At 39.8% G+C, this 13,701-nt stretch overlaps 1 protein-coding gene and 1 long non-coding RNA gene across 3 annotated transcripts; one reads left to right on the forward strand and one right to left on the reverse strand.

Annotated features, from left to right (window-relative positions):
* The first annotated feature begins 4,817 nt into the window (after positions 1–4,817).
* On the forward strand, positions 4,818–6,935 carry LOC137950741 (VAN3-binding protein). The gene is made up of 8 exons (XM_068797349.1): positions 4,818–4,997; positions 5,068–5,130; positions 5,221–5,289; positions 5,390–5,738; positions 6,179–6,346; positions 6,454–6,503; positions 6,577–6,637; positions 6,736–6,935. Exons 1-8 carry the CDS (start codon positions 4,818–4,820, stop codon positions 6,933–6,935), a joined length of 1,140 nt encoding a protein of 379 aa, XP_068653450.1.
* Positions 6,936–7,168: 233 nt separating this feature from the next.
* LOC137950742 (uncharacterized) lies at positions 7,169–11,497 on the reverse strand. Of its 2 annotated transcripts, XR_011111988.1 has the most exons (5): positions 11,266–11,497; positions 10,601–10,765; positions 10,428–10,524; positions 8,709–8,784; positions 7,169–7,741 (listed from the first exon to the last, which is right to left on the reverse strand). It is a non-coding gene; the product is annotated as an uncharacterized lncRNA (long non-coding RNA). The 2 variants fall into 2 exon arrangements; XR_011111987.1 differs by lacking the exon at positions 11,266–11,497 and having other exon boundaries at positions 10,601–11,250.
* Between the last annotated feature and the right edge of the window lie 2,204 nt (positions 11,498–13,701).

Below are 13,701 nucleotides of genomic sequence, written 5' to 3' on the forward strand. Positions count from 1 at the left end.
ACTGTGTATAACCTAGTCTTTTTGTTGATTTTTGGAAAATAGGAGAGAAGAATGGAGAAGAAACGTGAGACAAAAAACTAAAGGACAAAGACTGGTACATTGGTCTTGCTTTGAAATCATAATGAGAGAGATAGGTTGCTTTCTTACATCATGTCCTTCTTTAATGGAAAACAACTTGTGAATCCTCCTAAAAATAAACTTTCTCAAAACCCCAATTACACCCAAAATATAACTTTTTAATTAAATTAAATATAAAAGAGATAAAACACAAATTCCTGTTTTTTCCTTTGAGTTTGATTCTCTTGTGAGACTTGTTTTACATGAGATTCACCTTACTCTATGAAACTTGTGAAATATGTTTTGCATGAGACTCATCTTAGACTCTTTGATATGGTTTCTTCAACACTACTCAACTTGGAGTTTGTAATTTCAACTTCCAAAAAATCTTAGTCCACATTCTTATGTGGCTGAAAAATTAAAAAATTAAAAAATAAACCTTCTTTTTATTCTTTCCCTTTGATATTCTAGTCATCTAAAATTTCATAAAATTGATTAAGACATTGTGTAAAAGTCTTCATTTTTGGCTACTTCTTTATTTATTCTTCTTCTACTTTTCACTCTCAAACTTGGGACCACTTTTTTCTTTGTTAAGAAGCCCAACTTGCACAAAATAAATTTGAGAGAAGAAAAATTACTCCTAGCCAAACGACTAAACTCCAAACACTAGTCTAAAAAGTCCGTTCAAACTTAATGGCAGACGAGCCCAATTTTAGGGCGAAAAAAAGAGTCTATAGGTGCTGTTCTGAAGAAATAATTTGAGGAATTGAAACATGTGATTAAAAAGATAACAACTTTCATTTAAGTACCTAGCCAATACTACCCAAAAGATCGATTTGGTAGGTAGCGGAAAACCAAACACTTAACCCCAGAACCACAACAATACTCTCACCATTATGAGTCGACGTCCACGGTGGCCCGCTTTTGTCACTCTAACCATATCTGGCTCTAGGTCGTCCCTTCCGAGATTTGAACTCGCAACAGCAGTATAGCTCTGATACCAAATGTTAAGTACCTAGCTAATAATACTCAAAAGATCGATCTGGTAGGTAATAAAAAGCCAAACATTTAACCCCAAGACCACAACAATACTCCCACCGTTATGAGCCGACGTCCACGGCGGCCTCACTCTAGAGACGTGGTCCGCTTTTATTGCTCTAACCACATTTGGCTCTAGGTCTCTGCCTCTGGGATTCGAACTCGCAACATCGGTATAACTCTGATACCACGTTGTTATGGTCCCTTGCCATAGATCTAGTAACTCGGCGTGGGAGTGCTGAATTCAGAATGTGAAAAACGAGTTTAGCATTAGTAGATGCTACTGCTCTCGGTAAGAGGTATAAGAACCTCTTATGGAACTCGAAAAAGGAGAAATAATGACCCCCTTGCTGCTCATGGATGAAAGGTTGAGAAACCTCTTGCGCTTCACAGAAAGAGAGGATTTTTAGCCTCTTTTTGTCACAAAAATTTAGAAATTGAACCTCTTCTCTCTTGGTAAGGTTGTGGAGAACAAGAGATATAAAAAAGGGGTAGGAGAGGAATTAGATTCAAGAGGGAACCTGGACCTAGTGCTCGTCAAGGAGAACTCCAAACCCTAGAGCTCATCAAGGAAAACTCTTAACCTTGTTTAACTTAAAATCAGACTTGTCTTTTCTTCATTCATTTGCCCTCAAAATAGGGTTTGACGCAAATAGAGTTTAGGGTTTAATAGTTACAATTCTACCCCTACGGACTCTTGCCTTAAACATTTAATGAAAAATATACTTAAAAATAATAAAAAATATGAAACTAAAAGCAATTAACTTAGTGAGTCAGCGGCACCTCCTTTGGGTGACTTGGTTAGCTATTGAGTCTTCAACACTTTCATACTTCAAATGGAAGGATGCGTACAATGCAACTCTTTATACTTCTAAATAAAAAGATGATGCCAATAGATGGATGAAAAAGTTATCATTTTACTCAAATGAAATAAAATAATTCCACTACGAACATGTATGACTGAAAACACCTAAAAAGACTCCAATAAAGAAAGTTTTGAGATGGATTGTAATAATAAAAAAGATTTTAAAAACATAATTCTCATATAAGGCTATTCTTTTTAACACAACTTAAAATAACCAATTTGGAAAAAAAATCAAGACAAAAATTATGGGATAGGGGAGATTTAAGAGTGACCAAGGCCTTGAAAGTTTTGAACGGGAAAAAAAAATGAAACGAATAAGAGGTTCTCCATCTCCATCAGATCTATTTTCTGAGCTTGTGAACTGGACTAGTCGTTGGATGGTTGACAGTTTGAAATGTCTGGAATAGCAACAAACAGAAGAGTCACAATCTCAGAGTAACTTGTGTCACACCCATGAGCCAAAGAAGAGAGAAGATTGGACGTAGGGACATAACACTCATGGCACAAGTTGCTGTGCCAACTCCACTTTGTATATGAATGGCAAATCAATCGCAAAGGAGACGTCAATGAGGCAGAGGACACCCACTTGCCACAGCTTATCAACTCACCTGTCTTCTCACGAATAAACTTACGAGCATTGTGAGAGTGACCAAGGCCGAATCAGCAGCTTCTCAAGGAACAACTAAACAGAGTAGAGCCGGATGGTATTCTCACTCTTCAGTGAAATTGCATGGAATGACTCAACGAACATCTAACCTGGACCATTTCACTTCATTCGAAACCAGTTCTTCCATGGCTAGGTTTAGTTTACGCATAAGATCAAACATCCTCTGAATGGAAGATTGAACCAACTCAACGAAGAGGGGAAGATGGTGAAATTTGCTTGAAGAAAGCTTGTTTTACCCCGTTATAAGGAAGCCATCCATGCCAAACTTCCGCTGGGGCTGGCAATCGATAGGGTGGGCTTGAATCCCTCCACTGACTTGAAACCAAATGGGTAAGGTAGTATCATTTAGCATGTTTAATTGAAATCAAGGCTTAAGCATTTAATCACCACCCCTGAACTTTATATTGCCCGTTAAAGATTATTTTCGAAAGGGAAGACGAGAGCAGCTGCCGGCCCCTTGCTCGACGCGGTACATGATTCTGAACCATCTTCAGCTCATCTCAACTTTTATCCTTCTTCTCTGCAAGAGGAGATGAAAGAATCATTTACTGCTAAAGGAGCCCAAGTTTCAGATTTCCTTCTTGGTGGCCTTTTTATGTACGTTCCTGTATCGAGTGGGCAATGGGCCTAGAGGCCATTAATGGATGTTATCTCTTCAACTTTCAGATTTTAATTAGGTTTTAAAGCTTCACAAGGAAATTCAATGGTAAAACATCACAAATCTTAACCTGGTAGGAGGAAGCAAATAAAACCTCAGGTAACAAAAAGGCGAAGTGTATAAATTCCACTTTAGAAAATTTTGACTCTATTTCAGTAAGTTATTATTGGAGCTCACCTAGATGGTAATTTTTTATTTAGTTCAATGCATCTAATGAAACTTTAATATCATTGATTGGGATTGCGATAAGAAATGGACGAACGATTTGAACAAGGCATCTTAATCAGGTTAGTTTAGTTAAATAAGCCTACTCATAACACCGCGTGCAGTAATTCATAAAGGTTCAGCTCATGATGATCGGCATAATGTGATGTTGGTCTATTTGATGGATTCTGTTCATCGACAAGTCGATTTAATACTGATTACAACCTAGTGTTTATGCTTTGCACCTTTTTTTTCTAGCTTTCTTTCTCCAGAGATACGTTCTGAAAGGCTAACTCTAATGATTTAATCACCATCTCCTGCTTTAGTTCGATTCTCTCTGTTATCAAAGATGGCTCTTTATAAGTTTTTATTTCTTCCAAGCATGCGACGCCAAATCGGCGTTAGACCCATGAAAATTCCTCTCCCCCCCCCCCCCCCGGTGTTCAGACTATTGTTCCCTGTCCACCCTTTCAAATTAGAAGCTAGTTATGATGAATCTTCTATGTTAAAAGATCAAACCAAAGCTTGGTTTCGGCGTCATCGTTAAGTTCAAGAACTGGGAAGGCAATCCCTTGTGCTCTTACAAGTAAACAGTGGTTAGAGTCAATGATATATGTCTTCCCTTTAGAGGACTCCGATTTTATTAATGTGGCCCAAGGGCACGCTGGGCGATGATGATGGCCATCCCCATCCCTTTTTAGTTTCTCTTTTGGGGTTACAGAGATGAATATAGTGGCCCTCAAGACTCACCCAGCTTGAGTTTCCAACAATCTTCTCCAGGAGACACTTTGTGCTCAGCCAGAATTCCTGGCTAGGAACTAAAGGCAGCAAAGATGAGGGCCTAGCATTTGCTGTTTCTCTTTGTCAATGAGTTATCTAATAAAAATATATGGTACTATCATGGCTGGCATGTGTTTGCGTTATTGGTTCTTAGAGCATTCTTCAATCAAAACCTGATTCACACAGGCTTTTGTAGATGCAGAAAGGCCGCTTTGTTTCCCAACTTCAAATATTTTATAATGTCTGGTGGGTGATAATGCTAGCTGTCAGATCAGTAAAATTTCTCTCTTTTATTTCTGGCTCTCTACTTTCCTTGGTTCAGGCTTTAATGTTCCCTAAATCTGGACAACAGATTAGCTTCATCTCCTACATGTTTTGCTATTGGACAGTTGAGTCTGTTGAGAAAGAAAGCTTGATGAAGGGTAGAGTTATAATTTCAAATCTTAGTTGGGGTCATCTTAGTCATTTAGCCCCCTTGAAGCTCAATATATTGGTGGTTGCTGGTTCATTACTGGCACTCCTTATTGTTTCGTTCCGAGTCTGATTGCATGGATTCAAATTTGAAGATGAAAGCTCCTGAAGCTCCTTCAGACATGGCAGATTCTCTTTCACAGCTGTGGTGCAACGCTGCAGCTCATGTCATGCAACCAGCACCACACGATCGATCGCTGGCACTTCAAGAGAACTTCATCAAGATTGTTAAGAGCGATACCAGTCCTCCATCATCAGTAAGTAGCTGTATCTAATCCATACTCTTCACGATATAATGCTCTGGTTGACTTGGAAATGAACTTGCAGAAGATGGACATGGACAGGGGAGATACAAAGCCATTACCACCCTGGAAAACAGACGATCTAAAGGTACCTTTTAGAACCGAACTCCATACACAAGGTTGTAATAGAAGGAACAAATTTAAGGTAGCAATTTTAATGACATCTTGCTTTGTTTAGTCATGGATATGGCTGCAGCAGGCAATTCACCCAGAACTAAACTACAAGCGATGTTTCCGAAAGAAATGGGTATGTACCTCTTTTCATTGATCGAAACTTGTAAGCACACACATCGAAATTTACATTGGCTGACAGGTGAACAACAAAACAGTCTCTACATCTTCCTAAGAAGCTAATTCCGTTGAAAGAGATATCAATCGGGAAATGGATGAAGGAGCTCAAGCAAAAGAGGAAAGAGGACGAAAGGCTGCAGAAGGCAGAAGTGCATGCAGCAGTATCGATTGCAAGTGTCGCAGCCGCACTCGCGGCTGTTGCAGCAGAAAACGTGAAGGAAAACCAACACAACACAACAAAAGAGGCTGCCATTGCTTCAGCAGCGGCACTGGTTGCAGCACAATGTGCCCAAATAGCAGAAGACATGGGTGCCAACCGGGAGCAGCTAAGCACTGCCATGAGTTCAGCCATGGTGGCTACTGGTGTGAGTGATATAATAACATTCACTGCTGCAGCTGCAACGTGTATGTAGTCCCAAACTCTCTTCCTTCCCTTAAACAAAGACTCGTACAGTCCTTCCTCATCTAGGCTCCTGCTCGTGGACACAAAACCTGTCTGTACTCTTTCCTTGAAAAGCTCCACCTGAGGTCCTGCTCATGGATCGTCATATCGGTATGGGTTGTGCTGTTTAACCAAACTATGTCCGCTGGTATTTAGGCTGTGCCAGCAGAGATCACCCATCACCCGATACATTGAACGATATGACGAATCATGCCCTACAGAAACCAGTTGATGGCCTTACAGACCAAAGGGTCGTTTAACTAATAAAATGATCCAACTCTGATATCTAGAATGTCCCAGTCGGACTAGCTTCTGAGAATTTTCTTTGGGAAAGGACTGTACCAATTGAAGAATATAAGAATATAGTACTATATGAGTCATTGACATCTCATTCACTTTGTAGCACTGAGAGGGGCGGCGACACTTAAAGCAAGGCCAGGCCGTAAAGAGAGAGGGGACGGTGGTGGGCACATTCTTCCATTTGAGGGACATAAGGGCTTTGAGATGGACTACGACAAGTACAGGGCAGTGCTGGCAAAAGGCTCTGAGCTAAAAGTTAGAACAGCAGATGGTTAGTTGTAGGCAACGTTTATCAGTTATCACTGCTTTAATTCATTTCCAGGTTCAGTTTCTCATTAACCTTCTACTGCTTCTCTCCTCTTGTGATATCATATGCAGGACGTTGCAAACTAAGATTCGTGTCAGTTATACTGAATACCCAAGCAAAGGTTGCTTCTCTATCTACTAAAGCTTGATCCCACCACATTAGAACAAAAATATTTCTGATCTATTCTGTGACAGGTACTACTGAGATCGAAGAACAGGAGGAGCTCGTTGCAGGCCTTCACCAGTACCAAAGAAAGTAAGCCAATGAATTTGAATGAATTAACTTCTGAGCAGTCAAATCTGAAATTCTATCTTAAAGGGCAAGTGTATCTCATCAATCACTATTGGTGACAGGCACAATAACAGATTTACATGAAGACTCGATCTCCGAGGTCGATGGGCCAACCTCCGTAGTTTTGAAAACCAGTGGAGGGATGATGAAGCTAGAGATGAATGATTATGATCAGTACAAACTGTGGCTTTTGACAATTAATCACATGCTAATGCTCTCCACGTCCTTCGGTGGTTACGAACTCCAGTACTACAGAAACTGATCTGAATGCTTCTCCTGGTGTCCTTTTAAAGTTATTTATTTTCCAGATGTGGTCCACGAGGGACTGTAGGTTATTGCAAATGAAGTTCAGTTTTCTCCTTGATATATAAAAGATCTCTCGGCCTGCAGTAGTGGTCTCCCTGCAAGGATGATATGCTCCCAGTTCAAGAGAGAGAATAATACTTTATTTCGTTCTTCTAAAACGGAAGTACACATCTGCATCTTTTTGTTTGATAAACAGGAAAATATTACAATGGAAAAAACAATATTGTATAGCACCAAACAATGATAACATAGTCGCAGATATATCTCTGTTATTATGTCTCAGAGTTGAGGCCAACCCATAGAAGAAGTCGTCCAGGCCTATCCAGGAATCTGGCTTGCCAAGCAGGTTCATCTCTCATAGATGAAACCAGTCTTAGTGTACAACTTCTTTGATGCTTCATTGTCAATGGTTACTTGGGCATACAGATCGGTAACGCTTGAAGAAAACCATGATCTCAGTTATTCACCCTCTAAGCATCTAAATGAAGTGGGATATATTTTCCAAGCTCGATAGCAGCATATCTCAAGAAACCCTTAGAGAAAAATACATGTTTTCTTGTTCCTTTTTTTTCAATAAAAATGAAAAAGCTCCCAAAGGAGTTGTTCTCTATTTGACATATTACCAGAAAAAGAACTATTACCCCATTCATGAGCAACTTTCTTCGACTCGGAAACCAGTGCATAGCCCACACCATTTTGATGCAGCTCCTTGGCCACACACACGTTACTCAGGTAAGCTCTAGCAAAATCAGCTCCTATGCCCTGTTAAAGTTGATCCAATTTTACAAAAAGAAAGATCGTTCTCAAATTGAACAGAATTCTGCAATATAATCCAACAATAGAAAGACTTACATGGCAAAAATTATAGAAGCAACTTGACAGATAAATAACAAGAATGAGTACAGTAACCAAAAAAAACCATTGAGAACAATTGGACGGTACACAAAACCACAACATGTTCATTTCCGTCAATTATATCTGGGAAAATTTTGGTCCCCCACAAGATTGAGAAATGAAACAGGCTAACATTACATGGAGAAAGTCTTAATAAACAAAGAGCATGCAACAACCAAATACAACTATGCAAGGCTCTTATGGAAAGTGTATCTGGTTGATTTTAAAGATTTCACTTTCATAAGACCACACCTAAATAAGCTTACTTCTCGGAATATGAATGCATTCTTGATCTAAGTGATCTTCACATGAATTAAGACCAGTAGATTAATAAGTTCTTGTTTTCTTTAAGCTTACTTGATTCAGCAATAGCCACAAAAAACAAAGAAAGATGCAGCAGGTTGCAACTTGGTGAAGAATCATAAGAGGAAGATTTTTATCAAAGTTGTTGCGCATATTTGACGCAAGCAGATACACCAATGGAATAAGCCCCCTCCAAAATTCTAATCACATTAGTTGTCTTTGGGAGAGAGTGCCCCCTTTGTCAATGAGATGGTGCTATATAATATTTGGACCACATGGTGCCATGTGTTATAACCAAAGCAGTGGCTGACATGTGTCTGCTATATTAAATTAGAGATTTCTGAAATCACAAGCCATCTAGCACAAGAAACAAAAGGCCCACTGCTTATTTTTTTGAAAGGTCTCATGACAAATTATAGCTACATCTCTTCCTTTTTCAACAACCTGACATCTCTGGTGACATCCAAGTGTCCCACATAAGTTTACTTTTCAAAAGCATTTTGTAATGAAACTACAGCAGATAAAAGCTTACTTGAATCCATGTGAACACAAAAAACTTCCTAACCCTTGAAAGCACAGCATCAGACACAACATGGCACAGTCGAGTGCTGAAATCAAGAAAAAAACAACAGTAACCATAAGCTAAATCTTGCTCAATAGTCTTATCCTGGTGAAAGAAGGTAGGTTCAGAGTTGGCAAAAGACGGAGTTCTGTACACAGGCAGCTCTTTACCAAACAAGAATGATAACAAGACTTTATTCCTGGAAATAACATATCCTAGATCTAGAATTCTTAGAAACAAAACAGAATCTAGACTATTTTAAATCACTCTCTAACAAAATTTCTGCTATAATCAACAGACTGAAGTATCCATATGATAACCAGATGACCTTATCATAAAGCATTTTTAGAACAGACATTGTGAATGATTGATCCTCTGTTCATCGTGTTGCTTGAATTGTGCAGCTCAGCACTCGGCACAGGCAATTTGTGCTACAAACAAGCCATCTGCAGACACACAACTGCCCTTCCTGATGAATGAACTGCATGACCTAAGATATTTTATAACGAGGTCAACTCAATCACATTTAGATAGTTCTAACATTTTACAACAGAACACCAAAATTTCCCCAGTACAGTAAAGACATGCACATTATTAGAGTTGGAGATCTACTTCATATATGAAGCTAAGATGCTTTCATGCACGTGAAGGAATGATCATAGCATTTGGTACCATCTCTGAGAGGATGTGCCACTACTAGTCACAAATAATGACTACCTTCATACACACATGATGTTGGTGGCATAAGTTGGCATTATTTGGCTATTACTCAACTTATACTACTGCCCTAGAAAATAATATTTTGATATATATTTATAAATACACTTTCTAAAAAGATGTGACTAATCAAACAGAGCAATGAAATTGCTCTGAGTGTTCTCTCGTCTTGCTAATAGTTTCTCATTTTCTTTTGGGATTCACCCCTCAAAGGTTATTTCAACATTCCTACTCATCTCCCAGTTAAATGGTAGTTACTGACAAATGCATGGCGATGATGGATAAATGTAGTCCTTCTCTTATAAAATAATGCCACCCTTCGATCAGTGCCCAATAACCGAAGATAATCTGTTCATTGCTTGTTCAAAACAGAACATGATAGATTCATAAGGAGAACAGAAATCCAACAATGGTGTTTTTCATTTAACTTTCTCAATTTCATTGAGCCTAGTTAAAATGTTTTTTTGTTTTTTCAAATGGTTCCATTATTCTTGTATCACATTACTCTCTATTATATTTTTCTGCCTCAAGGTAATTTTTTTTTCTTTTTTGAATGTTGTAACCCCAAACCCTAGTCAGACTTGCACCTAAGACCTCACAATAGAAACCCCCATGTGGCCATTTAGCCAAAGCCTGGGTTTTTTCTAGCTAATTGCATTCGTGGCATGCCCTCGGTCCCCAATATATTTTCAAGCCACACCTATATTCAGATGGTACACCTTCATTTTACTTGTTCCTCCAACCTAACAATAACCATATCAGATTAAAAATCTTCACTGAGAAACTCCATAAGATCATTTACAAGCTCCATTCCAAGAATGTCCAAACTTGCAACAGGCATCATATATAAAAATTGAAAAATAACCTAAGCAGGTACATTGTATCCATGCTGGATTCACATCCCTCTTCCACCCCACCCAAAAATAAAAAATAAAAAATTACGCAAAGTTTAAATGTCTAAACGAAATATACCTCTGGTCTCTTTCCAGTTATTTCATCTGCAAGTCTGGGATACTGGTTAAGATCAAGGGACCCAACCAGCACTCAGCTCCTCTCCGTCCTCGGAAAACTACAACAAACGTCCCCATTAACATGCCTGTGAGTTTTTCATCACCAATAAAATGGTCAAACTTAACTGTTCTTACCTTACAAGACGAGCACAATTCAACGGCAGATCCTAATGCTTGAGGGACTGGAAGGGTGGCATTTACGCAAGAGACTCTTTTAAAACCAAACCTCTTCCCAGCAATTCGATCCTTTACGGCTTCAAACTCACGCTCCGCCAAGTACCTCTTGTGATCCTAACATCACTTGACATCGTACACGTACCATCAGTTCTACAATGCTATTGAAGCATTGTAAACGCCCACCGGTCCAAAGGGCTCTATTGAAGCCATTCACAGAGAGCAAATGACAGACCAAATACCTTATCCAAACGTCACGAGTATGGATGATGGAGAATTTTTCTCATTCCAATAAATAAAGAAAGAAGACAAAAAAGGTAAAGAGAAAACAAATCAAGCAAAACAGTTATCGAACGTCCTCGACTATGTCTATATGGAGAAATGATTACTTAGACAACGAAATCAATTGAAATGCAGCTCAATCTCCAAGGGTAATGATAAAAACAAAGAGCAAAAATGATGCTTAGAAAAATGCTGATCTCAGTACCCTCCGAGTAGGTTAGGCAGACAACCACGATTCAGTTAACTGTAACCTCCAGCAATCACGAAGCGGAGAGGCAGAATTTTACTCCTCGGGAAAGCGGAGACAAGAAAAAGTAAATAAAGCCCCAAATGAATCGCCTCACCTCAACCCCATAGGAAGACTGAATACACTCGTAAAAAGTTCGAACCCGGAGACGAGAAGCAGCCCAAAGCTCCGAATCAGAAACAGCCTCACACAGTCAAAGCAGACCCGTCAAGGATTAAGGGCTCATGCGTGCAAATCGGGCAACAACAAAACGGGAACCCCGAGCAGCAAATCTCTCCGCGCAAGTTATATGAGATAAAGAAACACAAGAAGCGCATATGGGCAACGAATATGGGTACTTAAGAAAGAGCGCGCAAGTCCGAGGAGTAGTGGAATAGTCGGAAGAGGTGGAAGGGATGAGAGGCTCCACAGAGGCAGAGTGAAGCTCCATTATCCTCTCTGTATGCAAGTATTTGGTCCACCTCGAAAAAAGGGAGTGATTCTGTTGGCATCAGCAGGAGGAGAATCGAATCTTTTCTTCTCCTCGGGTTGTCCGTCGATTAAGAACATATTTTCTTTTGGCTGCATTGCCATCTTCAATTGATCTCGGCTGTACAGTCAGTAGAGCTCTCTCCCAAAAGTGAAATGAGGAACGTTCGGGGGACAAGTCCTTCCCATGTCCCCTATTTGCTTTCGAATCTAATTATACAGGGGCACAAAAAGGGTGTCAGTCGTGAAGACTAGAACGTTAACTGCTCTTGATGCAGGTCGGTCTGGTCAGAAATCAGATGTTTCCTTCGACTTCGTTTTTATTCCTTCTTGAGGTTACTGGTATTAACCATTAATTTCTTCAATTTAGACTTAACTATATTACACGGTGGATTCAATTAAAGGAGGTTCGACTCAAGTCTAGTTAAGTCTAAAATGATAAAAACCATTAATTTCTTCAATTTAGACTTAACTATATTACACGGTGGATTCAATTATAGGAGGTTCAACTCAAGTCTAGTTAATGGAGTAATCCCACCGTGCTTCCTCCATTAATTTCGCCTCCACAGCACGTAAACGCAGTCGGTGAAAGAGGAGAGGAGCTGCAGGATAAGATGGTTTACATTAAATGAGTGCACAGCCTTCTGATCGGAGCTAAAACTGTCCTACTTTGAGCTTCGCTCCCTTCTCTGCTGGGAGCGATATTACGTAAGTGTACTGAAATCTCACTGCCGCGGAGACTGATTGACCATGTGTTGTCATGTCCACAAGGAGACTATGACGACAACGAAGTCAGTTTCAGCAAGGGAGAGAGAGAGAGACTTCGGCAGGGAATTAAAACAGGGAGGTGAAAGACTCGAAAGAAGAAACAAATTTCGCAGACAAAAAATGCAAATTACAAAGGCAGATACATACTTAACATTTTTGTTGATCTCATCCTCGTTTATGCCATCGTTTATACATATCTGGCTTCTAGTGAAGAACCTCCGTTGAGCGTAAAAGATCGTATTGCCCTTATGGTCTTCTGCTTGCTTTTTAAAATAGTTTCCTGGACTTCGATAAGCCTGTTGTGTAGGTAGGTTGCGTAAATAAGCAGAGAAGGGCAGTCATGTCTGAACAGATTCTCTGCCTACTCAGGGTTCTAGACTACCGAGTTCATTCCTCAAAAAATAGGCCTCAGAGCAGAAGAAAAACCTCGGTATATCACCTAAAACCTGCAGAAAGCATATCCTAGTTTATGGTTTTCTCAGCCTAAGCTGAGCAAAAGATACGAGCTGAGATGTATAATCTCGGACTCAGTACGGACGTTAACTGTTAGTTCATCCACTCATGCCCACCATTGCATGCATTCCATTTATCTTCTGATGCATGACTATGGCGATAGAACTTGAAGTGTGTTACTTGATTTGATGATTCATGCCTTGAATCGCAGCATTTCCAGGGTTTTAGGTTTAATGGGTATTCATAGTATTTGAGATGAATGTTGCTTGAAGCTAACAATTCCCCAAAATGTTCGTTAAAACGATCTAGTCAATCAACATTTTAGCTCCAAAAGGAATTATTTTGAGGCTTAAGCCGCAGTCTAGTTTCACCAGAGTAGCCTTCTTCCGATAACCATGTCAAAAATGACTACCAATCTTCAGAGCTCAGTCTGCAAATGAATGTAGGTTACAAGGGAGATTGCAGAGGCATCCCGCGGAGCACAGCCGTGCAACAGAGAGCTTCCTCCCCCTTGTACTTCTTCCCCTTGCGAGTACCTTTTGTTTCTGATTTGCGTGTGTTGGACGGCAAAAGATTTGGTCTTCGTGGTAACTCCGCTGCTGAAGAAAATTTGTGTACTTTTCCTCTCCATTCAAATCAGTCACCATTCCTTCGTCGTTTTGGGAAGAAACACCCGTTTGGAATGTCAGGCCTCTGTTATCTCATTTATTTATCTCCCTCTATCCTATATATATACCCCTTTCGATTCAGTTGTTAATAATACTTCGACGTGCCTTTTCGTTTCAATTGACGGCGATACGTCAAGATCAAGAACGTGATGCCTTTCCATCATTCCTCCTCTGGT

Source organism: Aristolochia californica, unplaced genomic scaffold (genome assembly GCF_029961685.1).
Source record: "Aristolochia californica isolate CCGP_79_NKW_82.1479 unplaced genomic scaffold, dmAriCali1.0.hap1 SCAF_14, whole genome shotgun sequence".
NCBI lineage: Eukaryota > Viridiplantae > Streptophyta > Magnoliopsida > Piperales > Aristolochiaceae > Aristolochia > Aristolochia californica.